This window comes from Poecile atricapillus, chromosome 3, assembly GCF_030490865.1.
Source record: "Poecile atricapillus isolate bPoeAtr1 chromosome 3, bPoeAtr1.hap1, whole genome shotgun sequence".
Lineage (NCBI taxonomy): Eukaryota > Metazoa > Chordata > Aves > Passeriformes > Paridae > Poecile > Poecile atricapillus.
The window spans coordinates 86,610,136-86,625,451 of NC_081251.1; the positions used below are offsets into that span (position 1 = coordinate 86,610,136).

General features: G+C 37.5%; 1 protein-coding gene across 1 annotated transcript in view; it reads right to left on the reverse strand.

Moving 5' to 3' along the window:
* The window catches only part of KIF6 (kinesin family member 6), a 260,796-nt gene extending 252,908 nt beyond the window's left edge, over nt 1-7,888 (reverse strand). Inside the window, exons 1-3 of the mRNA XM_058835346.1 lie at nt 7,799-7,888; nt 6,837-6,943; nt 4,743-4,817 (exon numbers count right to left, since the gene is read on the reverse strand). Of these exons, the coding sequence (XP_058691329.1) occupies nt 4,743-4,817; nt 6,837-6,943; nt 7,799-7,864 (248 nt within the window). The 5' untranslated portion in view covers nt 7,865-7,888. The remainder of the gene's footprint in view (nt 1-4,742; nt 4,818-6,836; nt 6,944-7,798) is intronic.
* Nucleotides 7,889-15,316: the final 7,428 nt, after the last annotated feature.

The window sequence follows — 15,316 nt, forward strand, 5'->3', positions numbered from 1 at the left end:
GAAAGCCTTGCTTGTACCTAATTACCACCTTCTGCAATGGATTATTAGATATGGACTCAAACACCTCTCAGAGGCTTACACTGGCAGAACACAAAGCAATGGTCACAAGTTGCAAGAGAAGAAACTCCAAGTGGGTATAAGGAAAATATTCACAGTGAGAGTAGTTAAACCCTGTGGGATTCACACATTCAGACATTTTTGAAGTTCTATTGGCCAAGGGACTGAGAAATGTGATCTAGAAGTTCTTCTCAGAAGACTGGTCCACATGACCTACAGAGATCCTGTCTTTAATTTTCTAATAGGTTGAAAAAGTTCAAAGTTTTGTACAAAGTTTATAATATGAAAAAATAAAACAAAGAAAACCCCTTATTAAGTAAGACTAAATTCTGTAAGTGTTTTTGAGTAGGTAAGAGAAAATCCTGAGAACAAGAAACAGCTTTCACCTTAAAAACTTATTTACTTTAATTTTGTTAGTTTATTTTGGCTTCATATTATTATTTTTACCTGAGTTCTGCCTCTTCATTTTTAATGAGTAGGAACATAAAGGCATGTGGTCAAAACAAATATTCATTTACTATAAAATAGTAGGCTAATGAAAAAGGCAGAAGATACCAGTATCTTTGATAGTTGCATGCTGTTGGCCCTCTCCTTATCTCAGTTCTTGCAGTGTCCCTTATTTTCCTTCCTTCTTTCACAAGAAACTTCAATTCATCAATATTAAAAAAATAAATTAACATAGCCCTGGAAAAACCAGCCACCCTCCCCTTTCCCCTCACCCCCCAAATTATATTGAAGATGAAGGAAGAATTTAATTTAAAGGAACTGGATAATAAGGTTTCAGGAAAATTTGTCTTTACAGAAACTCAATTTTCAGATATCTTCTAACACTCAGAGGTCAGACTAATGTTTCTTTTAATTAAAATAAACAAAATATCTCTGTATGACTTTTTTTCTTTATGTCTTTGCCAGATTTGTGGAACATATCCAAATTCGTAATGCCTCATCTTTAAAAAACAAATGTGATTTCCAAATGTGCATGTAGCTGTTTTTGAGATTAGTGCAGGCAAGTCTTCTTAGAAATTTCATAAGTTTTCCTACAGAAAAAAAAAGTAATGTATTTTCTTGTTTTGTCTAAGATCTCTAAATATATTCAGAATTCCCCCATAAACACTGTAACAGATAAGTGACACAAAGATATTCTGAATCAAAGCTGTCAAACTGTAACTTTAATTAAGCAACCTTCTTGAACAATTCTAAATTGTACAATTTAAGTCAAAACAAACACAAGCAATTAATAGCCATTTGAGAAGAAACATCATTGACACTTTTCACTTTTTATTGACATATAATTGTACTAACATTGAGAAAGAACAGCTAGCATTACTAATTTCTCAATTTAGGGGAAAGTTCAGGCTACATTTCTTTCAAGGCGACATCCAAAGAATGTGTCCTTTTGCTCTATATACATTCTACAAGTCTTTGTGATGCAGATGAGCCAGACCATTACTTTACACACTGTGATAAATACATCCAGGTACAAAATTAATAATCGTTAATAAAAATATTTTTACTAATTTTCTGTAAGAATACACAGCAGAAAAAACCCTACCAAACCAGTTGAGAGTAAACTGAAGTAGTTTATATATTATAGATGCTAATTCTTAGGATAAATATAGCATATAAGAAACCAGAAACTGCAGCAATGGGAGCATTATCCCCAAGGCCATCAGATTTTTCAAAAGATCACAGGTGATTGCCATTAGGTTTATAAACAGCTATTTCTTATTTGCATGAGACAACTGAAGCGAAAATATTTTCAAATGTTATTCCTTAATAAATCAAGAAATCTAATACCAAAACATTGGCCATATTAGAAATAAAAACTCAACTAATTCAAAGCAGTTAACATTTTCTACTTAATTTCTGATTGCATACGTAATCATAATACTAATACTTGAAACATTTTGAGAGTTGCCTTGTTTAGTTGTGAGACTAAAGCAATGCTTAATTATTAACAAACTTTTAAAGTAGGGTGCTATTTATTTTCTGGTTTTGATAGAGTAACAGAATTAGTGCTGCTTCTTAAACATCAAGTTGATCTTGCACAAAAACATTATCAAGAATATATATTTAAAATTAGAAGGAAAAGAAACAATGTAAAAGATGACTCAAGGATAGAAAAAATGTAATGAAGTCCAAGCAAATCATATGCTTATAATGGTTTGCAGAGGCTGTTTAATTTGCTTCTTCAGTCAAAAGTACCAATCTAACGACTGGTGCCTCTGAAACCACAGGCAAGATGACAATGTAACTGGACTTACAGAAAGAGAAGTAGTGGCCCAACATCAAAGAAAACACACTTAAAAAGAAAAAAAAAAAAAACCCCCAAAAAAAGAAAGTTGCATTCAATTTCCATCCATCCAAGAACAAACTAGAAAAATTTTAGAATCCTGAGCATTGTCTTTCTGGTTTTAGTTTAAACAATGCCCAAAAATTTATTTTTTTTCCCCTCAGCATTCAAGTCTAACTGAATTTTCTCAGGACCATAAGAAGGCATGACAAAGAACCTCAAAATGTTACTGAACTATTTCACTGATATTTTCCTGCTACTTTCTTTTCCCTGGCAATACACACACAAAAAACTGTTCCCTTAGTAAAGTAACTCCAACAACAGAAATGTGTGTACTTGCAACAGCTTTTTCATGCACAAGAATACTGAGTGTGAAAAAAACAAATAATGAAGGACATTTTGCTGTGAAAACTGTGGTCTTTAAAAGAAACAGGGCAATTCTTATTGTTCCATGACGGAAAGAAAAATTGTATCATTAACCACAGACTGAAAATTTCAGGCCCAGTTCAGGACTCCCAATAGCCAAGGAACCTCATGACTCTGAAGATATTTTGAAATATACATTTTTGTCTAAAAAGAGGTTAAAAATTAAGGGAGTGGATAAAAACATGGACATACTTCAGTTATTGTCTACTCTGTTATAAAAACACAAGTAAAATTATTAGTAACAACACAAGTATAATTTAGAATACAGGCTTTACCACATTATAATGCTCAGAGACAAAATCCTGATTTCATTAAGATTGGTTTTATAAGTCACTTTTAGCATTAAAAACACAGCTATTTGAAGATAATTGTCTGCCTAAAAACCATTGATTTTAATAGCATTTAAGTACTTTCAAGTACTTAAAAATATCTAAACCATGAAACTAAAGCCTACATAATGGAGAAAATTAATATATAAAACCAGCCTTTTATCAGCTAACACTGAAATAAAGGAGAATAATACCCTTTCCTGTTTATTAGAGCATTGTATAGATGAACTGTTCAACTGGAAAACATTTCCATATTCTAGCAAAACACTCCAAGAGGAAAAGAAGTAGCCAGTTTTTTACTAGTTAATTTTGATACTCTGAGCTTCTGTTGAGGATAATTAAGTCCATAGTATGTAAAAATGAGAATTTTAATGCTTCTCTTTCCAAATACACTCAAATTAGATAAAGGGTTTTTTTCTAATGTCAACATTAAACCCAGAAATATTTAAAATTAAGCATATGACTTAATGTGAAGCTAAATGTGATACTGTTGGATAAGCAAAGAAATATCTTTTGGATGAGAAAATAACAAGCACTATTTTTAAGTCTATTTAGCTTATTCTAATAAAATTCACTGGCTCTTCATTTCACTGTCAATTGCCTTTCTGCTTTATGTGGGACTTTAAGGAAGAAAACAGGAGGGGTGGGGAGAAACAAAATGAAATTATAAAGAGATATATATATTTTTCTTCCATGTAACAACTTGAGAAAGGATTAGTGTCCAGCTGAAGACGTTTGTTTTCCTACAGTGCTAAACACTGGGCTGTGCAATAGATTGAGGAATAACTTGAAGAATCATGGCATAAACCAATGATGAATGAGAAAGAAGTTGTCACTTGAAGTAGTACTTCCCAACTCAATACAAGTCTGGATATTGAGCAGTAAGTTTGATAAATAAGCAAGCACTATGCAGAAATTCTGCTTCCTCCAGCATGGGATTTTCTCCCACACTAAAACCAGTACAAACTTCAGCAATGCAGACAGTAAACTGAGCAAAGAGAATGGCATAAAATCCATTTTCCATTGGAAAATCCACCTGTTTCAGAGTAGCATTCAATCCACACAATGAATGCAGAAGTCCTCATCAGTCTTAAATTTGGTTTTGCAAACTGTCAGAAATGAGCATTGTTTGATTATGAAAATGGAGGAGAAAAAAAAAAAAAAAACAGTGCCAAAAGCGCTGCCTTACATGTTAAAACAAAAGTAATAATGACAAGATCTAGGAATATCTCCACAAACATTAATGAGAGTCCCTAGCTTAATGAAAATTATATGGGGGATAAAAATTTCATTAGGTTTACCTCTACGTGAAACTATATAGAAAATACAATTCTAAAGCAATGAAGTCAGCTTATAGTACAGACAAAAAAAAGAATTGAGCATGGATTTCTATTGCTATGCAACAACAGTAGCATTGCTATTTTATGAGTCAAAATGGAACCTTACTATGCACAAAATTCTCAGGGGACTGTATATCTCCTGGATTCAGACATGTAAATATTTAGTAAATTAGAACATCAATCCACTTTTACAACAACAACAAGACAAAGTCCTGACAGCTCTCCTTCAAGTAATACAACAAAAACAGAAATAGCTTTTCTGCTTTTCCTTGGTTACTTGTAAGACCAACAACGTACCATTCTGCTACTGGTTTGGCAATGCTGTCAAAAATCACATCTTGTTTTGCCTCTTGATCAAAAATTTTCTGAAATCTGAAAATTTTAAGCAAATAAGAATTGCTTAGAATGTTAAAACAGTACTTGATTCATACATTTTTGTTTGTGTTTGTAATAGTCAATGTTTACATCATTAGGCTTACATAACTTAGTACAATGTTTTCCCTGTAGTCTTAACCACAGCTTGCTGTTGTGCTGTTGTACATAAATAGGCTGTACACAGAGATGCTTTGACAAGATCTGTACAATAAAATCCTATGAAAAAATTATGTGGCTTAGAAAAAAAAAAAAAGTATTTTAAATCTATCAAGAGAATTAGTGTTTGTAACTGGCACCACACTGAATCCTGGATAAACAGATTACACTATAACCAATATAGCGTCCCACCAGTACAGCCAGTAACATTTTTTCAAGCCATTTACTTCATTCTGCTGCACAATTATTATAGGTCACAACAAAATATTTAATAAAATATGTTTTGTCACTTTCTATATAAAATATCTGCAGTTACTTTACAGAATCAGAATTCTTGAGGTTGGAAGGGACCATTTGTTCTAATTCTCCTGCTGCCTCTGCATCATTTTCTGCTGATGTGGATGGACTGTTCTTGAGCTTGGAGAAGGTGATCCTTGAAAATCAAACAGTTTTCCTGGTTATCTCTCCAGGAATGTGTCTCAGAGAATTCTTTCCAGCAGATCCATGAACAAGCCAAAGTCTGCATTTATGAAGTCCAGGGTTATGATCCTGCTTTTTGTCTTACCTCCTTCTCTCTGTATCCTGAATTTCATTATCTCACAGCCCCTGCAGTCAAAGCTACTTCCAGGCTTAATATCCCTCAACAGTTTGTCCATGTTTGCAAATATCCTGATTGGCTTAACTGTATGTTAGGAAGTTGTCATCCACTTGTTCTAGCAGCCCCCTGTACTGCTGGTGCCCTGCTGTGTTGCCCCCCTATTTGGAACTCTAGTCTCGCACAGAACTTCCCAGTGTGTGTAGAAAGGCCCTACAGACACTGAGTATGTAGAAAGGCATTGTTCTGACCCATACAGCGAGTACAGTATCACAGACAAATGCAATGCACAAAATATAAAAGCATTTATTCTATCCTGCTAATGAGTCAAGTAACTCAAACAATTATTCTTGCATTGTCTTAAGGATAATAGGGCATAGGGTTACTCAAAATGCATCTCTACAGAGTTTTTAATAAATTATTAAGTCAGACAAAAATATCAGCATTCATTGTCAGGCTTGGGCATCTACAGTCTAAAGTAGCATTGCATATGAATCTATTTGGAGAAGGCAGGTCCTCTCTTTCCAAGAAGATTACCTTAGCTGATGTAAAACAACATCAGTCTGAGCTGCAATTGTTTATGTGGAACTCTCTTTTTTAATAGCATCGAGAAACAAACTACTTGTTGTTTACTATAAAAAGCATATCTGAAAAAGGCAGTCTTGACCTCATCACTAAAGGTGATTATGTATCCAGCTTTACTCATCACCAAAATTTTAAAGTGTTGCCTCACTTTTCCGTTGAAGTTATAAAAATGTTTGATGCTGCTGTACTTATTTTAAGTTCCTAACAAATATTTACACTCTACAACTAAAGATTTATTTCTTTCAACAATTTCTGGTTTTCTTTATCTTGCTTTGACTATGTCTGAAACACAGTTTCTAAAAATAATGTTTTATATCTAGACTTCTTTAGCCAGCCTATGACAACTTATTGTATCATAAGAGAACACACAGACGTGCTTCAGTCTTCATACCCTAATTCAAAACAAGGTGCAAAAATAGAAGAACTGATAAAGCTATCTTTGAGACGAGATTTAGAAATGCATAATGACTTATATTTTATCCAGTGCTATCAGACCTGTTGTGGTGAAGAGCATATCCTGAAGTATTCCTCTTGTTAAGGGAGTTACATAAAAATAAACCCATCCATACCACAATTTAATTTTAAAATTAGACTTTTCCTGATTCTATATATCTGTATCACCACACACAGTGCTGTCAATCACTGAAGGCAGAAGGTACAAAGATAAGGCTCCTACTCACTTGAACTTGTAGCTTTCTTGTTTATTATTGATGAACCCATCTGCTAAGTCACGTGGCACAGTAATCTCCAAACTGGGCAGATGTTCCTCATTATCAACTGAATAACTCTAATAAGGATGGACACGAATTCACAGAATAACTTCATCAATAGAACAGCATTACTGTTAGATATAACACTTGCCTAAGCTTAGCACCTGTAATTGTCTGGAGACAAACTTGTTACAAATTGCACTGATATGTGAGCAGATCTTCCTTAACTACTATACAACAAACCCAGCACATACCAGCATTATCCTGTTACCATGTAAACACATGTCACACATGTAAACATACAATAATATTTAAAACAAAAGTGCAGTCTCTTCGACATAATTTGCTTACTAAACCCCCTTAATATTTATGAAATAAAAAAAGAAAGCACAGGCCACAGTGCAAACCTCTCAAAAAAAATCTGGAAGAATACATTAGGAAAGGCTACGACAAGACAAATGTGATGAGAGGACCTGGCTAAAAACAAGGCAACTAAGAGACCTAAATTCACGGTTCCTGAGGAACACTTTCGTTATCTTTATTATCCCTTGGCATGGCAGCTGGACACGGAGCAACACATTCCCCTCCCTTGCTCAGAACATTGCTGAGCTGCACAAACCCAATGATGTGTGTCAAGCGTTTTCCTGCGGAGCTTTCTCTACTAACTAGGCTGGAAGTTCCTCAGCCACGCCCCCAACAGTTACACCCGAAACTCCTCTGTTTCGTGATTTTATGAACTTCCTAAGGCTTCGGAGAACGGAAGCTTCTCGCCGCACACCCACCTCTCCGCCCCCACCAGCCGCCCGAGCCTCTTGAAGGGGAGGGGGCCCTGCCCTGCTGCCCCCACCTAAGCGGGGAAAGCGGCTCTCCGGGCAGCCCTTGGGTCTCCCCGGCATCCTTAGTGCATCTGGGGGACACAGCTCCCGACTTACCCCCGCCTGCTGCCGCCTGCCCACCGGCTTCACCCGGGCGTACACTCGGATAGTTTCCTTCACCATCGCCGCTGCCAGGCCCCGGCAACGGTAACCAGGCACGGCCGGCGGGCATGCGCCGCGGCGCGGCCCTCACACGGCCCCAGGGAGCGGGGAGCGGCCGGGCTCCGCCTGCCCCGGGTGATGGATCGCCGGCCGCCGGTGATCGCTTGCCCAGTCCGTCATTTCAGCTCCCCTCCGGCTGTGCTCCCCGCGGCAGGAGTTTCACGGCTGCGACCGAAGAGAGCTCGCACGCACTGCCCAGCCCAGATGTGCGGGGGTCGTGTGGAGCCCTCCGGGGATTCCCCGCCGGACCACTGTGTCCGCAGGGATCTCCGGGCTCAGCCCACCTGTGTAAGGCTCAAGAGAGGTCTTTTGCCGGGATGCAGTTGAAGCACCATGGAGAGAAATACCAAGATTACAGGCACTGAGGATATCAACTCCTTAATTCTAATATAAAAATGGTTGTGACAAAAAACCCAAAATCAAAAAAACATATTCTAGTGGAAAAAGATGTTGTCTGGCTATGAAAGCTAAACTTAGAGCATTAAGAGCAGAACCCCATTATTCTGTGGTTACTGAAGAGTCACACAACCAACATGATTGTATTTTGGCCTTAGTTTTGGTGGGATATAGTGGCAGGGGTCAGATTATAGTGATTGCAAGCACAATAATTTAAATTAAGTGGAAAATCAGGGAATTGATTACTGAGGAGGATAGAAATTTCTTTAACTCAAGATATAGTAAAAGTAAGTTTTGGAATACGTTGAACTTGTATTCTGGATAGGAAAAATAATAGGGAAAGGTTTTCTCTCTCAGCTGAGAAAATAACTCTCTCAGAAAGTGTATGAGGCATAAGTAGCGAGCCTTCAGGGAATAAAATAGAAAAGGCCTGAACACCATCTAAAGTCAAGTGCAAAAAGTCAAAATGCTAAAAATAAAAACAAATGGAAAATATTACTTGGTGATTAAATAATGAGTAAAGGAAAACCAGGACATTGGAATGGGATTATGGAATAAATAGTAATTATCTTCTCAGCATTGCTCCAAAATTATGAAGAAAGTTTGTCTCTTGTCAGTAAGGATGGGGATGTTGAAGATGATGTTAGAAGCAGAAGTGACTGCAAGTCGGAAAACAACTGCAGCCAAGAAGGAAGCAGAATGTACAGTGTTCAATGAATTTAGACTAAGAGATCAGGATTTGGGAGGGAAGCATAAGTAATTTCAGTTCCAGAACTCTGAAAGAATTGTGATGTTTAATTGAAGTTTCAGGAACCAAATCATTGGTTTGCTTGGTTTGGAAATGAAATGCAGGACAGTACAGTATTTTGTATTTCAATACAGAAAACTGTAAATTGAATAGTCAGCTGTGTTATTTAGCAGTTTAGCTGGATTGTGAATTAGTTGGGCAGCAGACATTGTAATATTGCAGTTAATTTTGAGGAAAGACATTTTGTGTCTTCCTGTGCTCAGTAGCTGGAGTATGGAGCTGGGTGAATGAAATTATTGCTTCTGGATCAGCAAATGGTGTAGGTGCCTTTATTGAACCTGAAGCCTGAGCTGTAAACTCTGAGCCAGTGGCACACTGAAGACGTGCTGTTTTGTTATAGGATAGTCTGAATATTTTATGGGACAGAGATGCCAATGATCTGGCTTAGACTCAAACTGCTTCCAGAATAAAAGAATGCCTTTCAAGAAAAGCCTGAAGGTGACAGCTAACTAAAAATGTGCAGGTCTACAGATTATATCTTATGCTAAAGGCATGAAAAGTTTTGGTTTGCTTTAAATTTAGTGTTTGAGATCTTTCTGTATTCCCTGGGAAATCACCTTTTACTTGAGGAATTTTCAGCATTTACGTTTATGTTAAATCTCAAAGGTGCGTCAACTTTCTTCAGGTCCAGGATCTGTGGAAGTGCATCACACAACACAAGCAACATATAGACTTGGAATAATTATGTGACTGTATGACTTATAGGATCTGACAATTCCGTGTTTTAAAAAGGTCAGCCATTACATTCTGGAGTAATAGAGCATCACAATAAATCATCTCACTTTACCATTATAGTTTTCTTCCAATTAGAAAAATACAGGTCATAATATATGCTAGACCTGGCAATTCAAGGACTTCTGCTCCATTATGTCACCTAGCAACTTACTATGCTTCCAAATAAACAGCCTTATAAGTTTTATAATAGCCCAAACTTTCAAGTCCTCTCTTTTTTCCCCCAAAGTTTTACTTTTCATAGACTTATTCTTGGCAACTATCAAGCCATTTGGCTGAGATAATGATTAGAAGTTAGAACACTAAAATCTTTCCATAGATTTTCTGTGTCTCCAACTGGGCAGGATGAAGGGCCAAAACTCTTGCCAAAGCTTGAGTTTGTCCCATCATCCAACTCCCAAAAACATTAATGCCAAATATGTATCTTCTACATGACCAGAAACACTTCTTAAGTGACCAGAAATTAAAGTTTGAAATGTGGCCTAAATTTAGGTACAGTATCTGTTGAGTTTATTATGTGAGCGCTGCCAGAAATAGTATAACCTTTATAGTAAAAGGTGTGGTAATAGATGTTGGAGTCTGAAATACAGACTGTGTGCCCTTGTTTTTAATTTTTAGTTCTAAGATTCAAGAAAATACTGAATTTCATATAATATGAAATTCATGAGCATGTTTTCATAGTGATACAAGAAAACAAATGCTAAAGTTAGATGAAAAAAGCTAAAAGTGTAGGTGTGTAGATTAGAAAGTTTCTTAAATCACTGGGATGAAAAAGTAGTTTAGAGAACAGGAGACTAGATGGAGGATTTAGGGTGTTGTCCCTTGTCCTTTCTTCTTTCTTCTTCATGTTCTTCTCCTAGAGTTTTTTGGGTAATAGTTAGTGATTGGATAGAAAATGCCGCAGTGCATCACAGAGGTGATGGGTCATTGGGTCATTAAGAAAAATAATATATGTGTCTATTGTTAATTGGATAAAAATAGGTATAAAGATAAAAGAACTGCGTAGTTCGGGGCCATTTTGTGTATCAGACATGAAGTGTGCCACAAGGCCTTGTTTGTACCATCAGAAGAAAGAAATGTGCCAAATTGCAAAGATTAACCTTGTAACCAGCCTGAAGAGACCTGTTAAGTTTTGTAAGGATCCTTCAATAAACACGAGAAACATGATTCTAACGAGCTCGAGAGTTTTCTTCGAATCATAAAGACTGAGATAAGTGAAACTCCCCACGAGGGAGGATCCCAGAAGAATTCATCCCAGAGAAGGCTGGGAAACTATAGAAAAGCTGTATCTACAGAGAATTCAGCCCAAAGAAGGCTGGGAGACTAGAGAAAAGTTGTATCCACAGAGAATGAGCCCAAAGGAGGCAAAGAGAGAGAGAGTTAACAATACAGAAAATTAAGTTTCTGTATTTGAATGGCATGTGAAAAAGTTGAGGCAATTTTTTTTTGTTATTTCAAGTATCATCCCAAAGCCCTATAACCCTCATTTTCTTCTGCTTTGTGTTCAGCATTAAAATGTTTAATGCTGTCATGTAAACAAAACTGCCTTTTTCAACTTCTAATAGTTCACCTCTGAGAGAAGGAGAGAGATGTTTTACTCTTTTAGGCCACTGTTACAATCTATTTCTTGGGAAACAGGGTTACCTCTTCATGTATGTAAGAAAAACATTTGGAAAGTACCTTAAAATGTCACTTCTCACATTCTTACCTGACACATTTATATATGCCCTAAAAATGTGTGTCTTGGTAGACTCAGTTAAAGTAGAAAATCTGAAAATGTCCTCCCTAGGGCTTATGTATATGCATAATTATATGTCTTTAATTGCTTGACTCTTTTAGAATAAATAAAAATTCCATGGAGAAATGTAGGGATTCTTAGGACCCTGCAACAGACAACAAATCTTTTTTTCAAGCTGGGCATTTTGTTTCTAGTTTGGGGGCTTGGGGTGGGAGGATTTCCATCTACTAAATGGTTAACTGGATCCTTTGTTGCAAACTAGCATGAGAAGTGTTATCAGGAGACATAAACATAATTCCAATGCATAGCAAATGTTATCCACACAATTTTCTCTACCTTCTTCCCACATTATTCTTTAGCAAAATAGTTTTTCTTATTGATCTTTTATTATGAAACCTTCCAGAGTCCATTATTGATTTGTCTCTGACTAAGGAGAAATAAAATTTTAGGTGACGATAAGTAGAAAAGTCTGTAGGGTTTGGGCTTTTTTGTCTGAAAACTGGTGAGAAATTTAGAATCAATTTCCATTTTTCAGTTCTGCTCAATGAATAATTTATAGTCATTGTATAAATAGTTTGTGTATGCTCTTTTTTGAAGAGGATTAAAATACCATCACCTTCAACAAAACTTTATAAAATGCAATTATTAGATACCATTGATTTACAAAAAATCTTAAATTTAAGCCAAGGATTAGAAGTTTAGTTGGGCATTGTGTAAATTTACAGGTGTACCAAACAGCTCTTGATAAGTTTAGGACAGGTGGCAATCCTGGAATAGAGGAAAAGAAATAGAAATAATATGGGTAATATTAGCAGAATAGTCAGAGGCTAGGATTTTCCTATCAATCTTTTGCTGTAATGAGAAGTTAGATGTTATAAATGCAAAGGCAATTTTGGGATAAAATCAAAGAAAAATTTATTAATAAACAATAATAAGTAGAAACAGCGATAAAAACCCACAATAAAAAGAACAGCGCAGCGCTGGGTGGACAGGGGTCTACACCGGAGGTATAGGTTTCCCAAATCCACGTCTGAGCGCTCTCAGGCTTGGGGTTTTATAGGATTTTTAAGTCCTCAGGCTAAAATCCCAAGCAGGCTCTATTCACCAAGTGTTCTTGATTGTTTGGTGAATAGATTTCCTGGCTTGGAAGAATAGACCTAACTTGTGTCCAGACAGAGTCTCCTCATATGTAAAGAGACTCTGTATGTATTTTAATTTTGGGTTATCAAGGCAGAAGTGGTGTGATCCGGGGTTGGTGCCGATGGAAATCTTGGCGGAGTCTCCCCCTTTGTTTCCAGTGATTGTATCTCCAACACTAGTCTGACAGGTGGGGGATTCAGGACTCGCAGAGGATACTTTTTCTGAGGCTTGTCTTTGTCGACTTTGATTGTTTCACAACTGATGTCTGCAGAGACATTGGTCAGGTCCGGAGTTGGGTTCCTCCCCCGAGCTAGTCCTTTTGTTGTCTTTGATGGCTCCCATCCTGCCTATTTTCCGAGTTAATGTCTCTTATCTGGGTGTTGGCTACAAGCTTTTTCTTTCGGAGAAGAGCTCCCAGCCAGGTTTGGGAGGAGGATTTCTTTCTTTTTACATACACATCTTTGGTTTTTATTATTTTAACATATACATCTTATTTATATATCTTTTCGAATTTTTACTTACACATAATTTATTACAGTCCCCTACTTAATAATTTATCTTATTAAAAATTCGTATTTTATTATTATTTGGAGAGGAATACTAGTATTCCTCCGTACTTTCTTTATTTTCTTGTGCTAACATGTGCTTGGTCTCAAATTAGGATTATAGGACCATTATTCAATGGCACTTTAGTTTCATGTTTTAAGTTTCTTCCCTCCCAGTACATTTTCCTCCTCACGGAACACGGCTTTACAGTTGCTTTATTGTAACAAATAGGGTTAACTCGATGATATGCTATAAAAATGGATTGTCTCCTTCCCCCAATCCAGACAGCCTTATTACACTGCCCGCAGACTGAGATTGAGGGAACCCCTTTTAGTTCTCTTTTTGGTCGGAGGTGATTAATTTAACGTTTTGATCCTCCCAGTTTCGAATTTGATTTTCTGTAATACTTGCTCCCGGATTGGAACACTCAATTTTCTCTTTTAATTTGTACAATTTTAATTGGGTGTCATTTAACCAGCAGATTCCTAGGTGCAGTTTTGGGGACAAACGGCTAATGTCTCGGCTTTTGTGGCAGCTTGACACTGCTCACACTTCCCCGTGGGGTCCACCACCGGGGGCACCTCGGGGTCTGTCTCCTTGGTCGAGCACATGACTAGGCTCAGGAACATCAGGATTCCCCACCACTTCATCTCTCTGCCTTGCCCTTCGCCTGTATATAAGCATACGGCGGGGTAAACCATCTTCTTGGCAGCAAAGACTATCTTCAGGGGCTCTTGATGTTCTGATGGCAAATCTTCGCTTGAAGACCGCCCACCGGGACGCTTTAACCGTGTCAAATCTGCACGGAACTTTTATTGTTTGCCGGCACTCGACTACTAAGGGTTCTGCCTTGCAGTCAAGCTGACCCCCTAGACCGTTTCGGTAAAACAGGAGCCACTCAAGAGAGTCAGGTTCCAGCAGGCCCACCTCGGCAGCAAGTATTAAGAATCTGTCTGTCTGCTGTAATTCCTTTTCAAAACACTTTGTACATAAACCTCTTGGTTTACGTCCTATTAAACAGTGAGCAACCCAAATTTGTTTACAATAAGCACATTTAAAATGGATAAAAGGAAAGCAATAACAATCAACATTGACACAACTTATCCGATCTCCACTCATTTGTGTTGTCGCCGGAGTTTGATCTTCAAATCTCCTGGGGGGTAGTAACTTCCCACTCGGTTGAACCGTGATCTGTGATTTTCTTCACTCGAGAGGAGTGAGTCTAACCTTTTTCGGCCGTTCGCACAGCAGTGTCCGTGGTCAGGAGAACGAGGAAGGGACCTTCCCAATGAGGACTGAGGGGAAGTTCCCTCCACACTTTAATCAATACTTTGTCGCCCGGCTGGATTTTGTGAATTGGAAATCCCAATGTTGTGCTTTGAGGAATCAATTCTTTTTCCCGGAGTTCCTGTAGATTTTTATTTATAGAAATGAGATAAGGTTGTAATTGCACATTCTCTATTTGAGGGTGTGCCACCGACATCCCATGCCTATATGGCATTCCATATAGCATTTCAAAAGGGGATAAACCGGTTTCAGAATGAGGCATGGTCCGGATGTTTAACAAAGCTAAAGGAAGACATCGGACCTAAGTCATTTTTGTTTCGATTATTAATTTGGACAATTGCGATTTTAATGTTTGATTCATCTTTTCTACCTGTCCCGAGCTTTGAGGGTGCCAGGGGGTGTGATATTGCCATCTGATTCCCAATGCTTCTGACAGTTGTTTAATGATTTTGGAGGTGAAGTGAGTCCCTTGATCTGAATCGATATGGTCTACTATCCCATATCTAGGAATTATTTCCTCTAGTAGAATTTTAGACATGGTTTGGGCCGTAGCCTTTGCTCTGGGAAATGCCTCGACCCAATGTGTCAGTTTATCCACTATTACTAATAAATATTTATTTCTCCCAATCTTTGGTAGTTCCGTGAAATCTACCTGGACTCTCTCGAATGGCCTATACGAAAGTGGCCGGCCACCCCAATTTGTTTGTTTTGAATTGGCACGATTTACTTTCTGGCATATCACACACCCCTGTACCTCTTGCTTGGC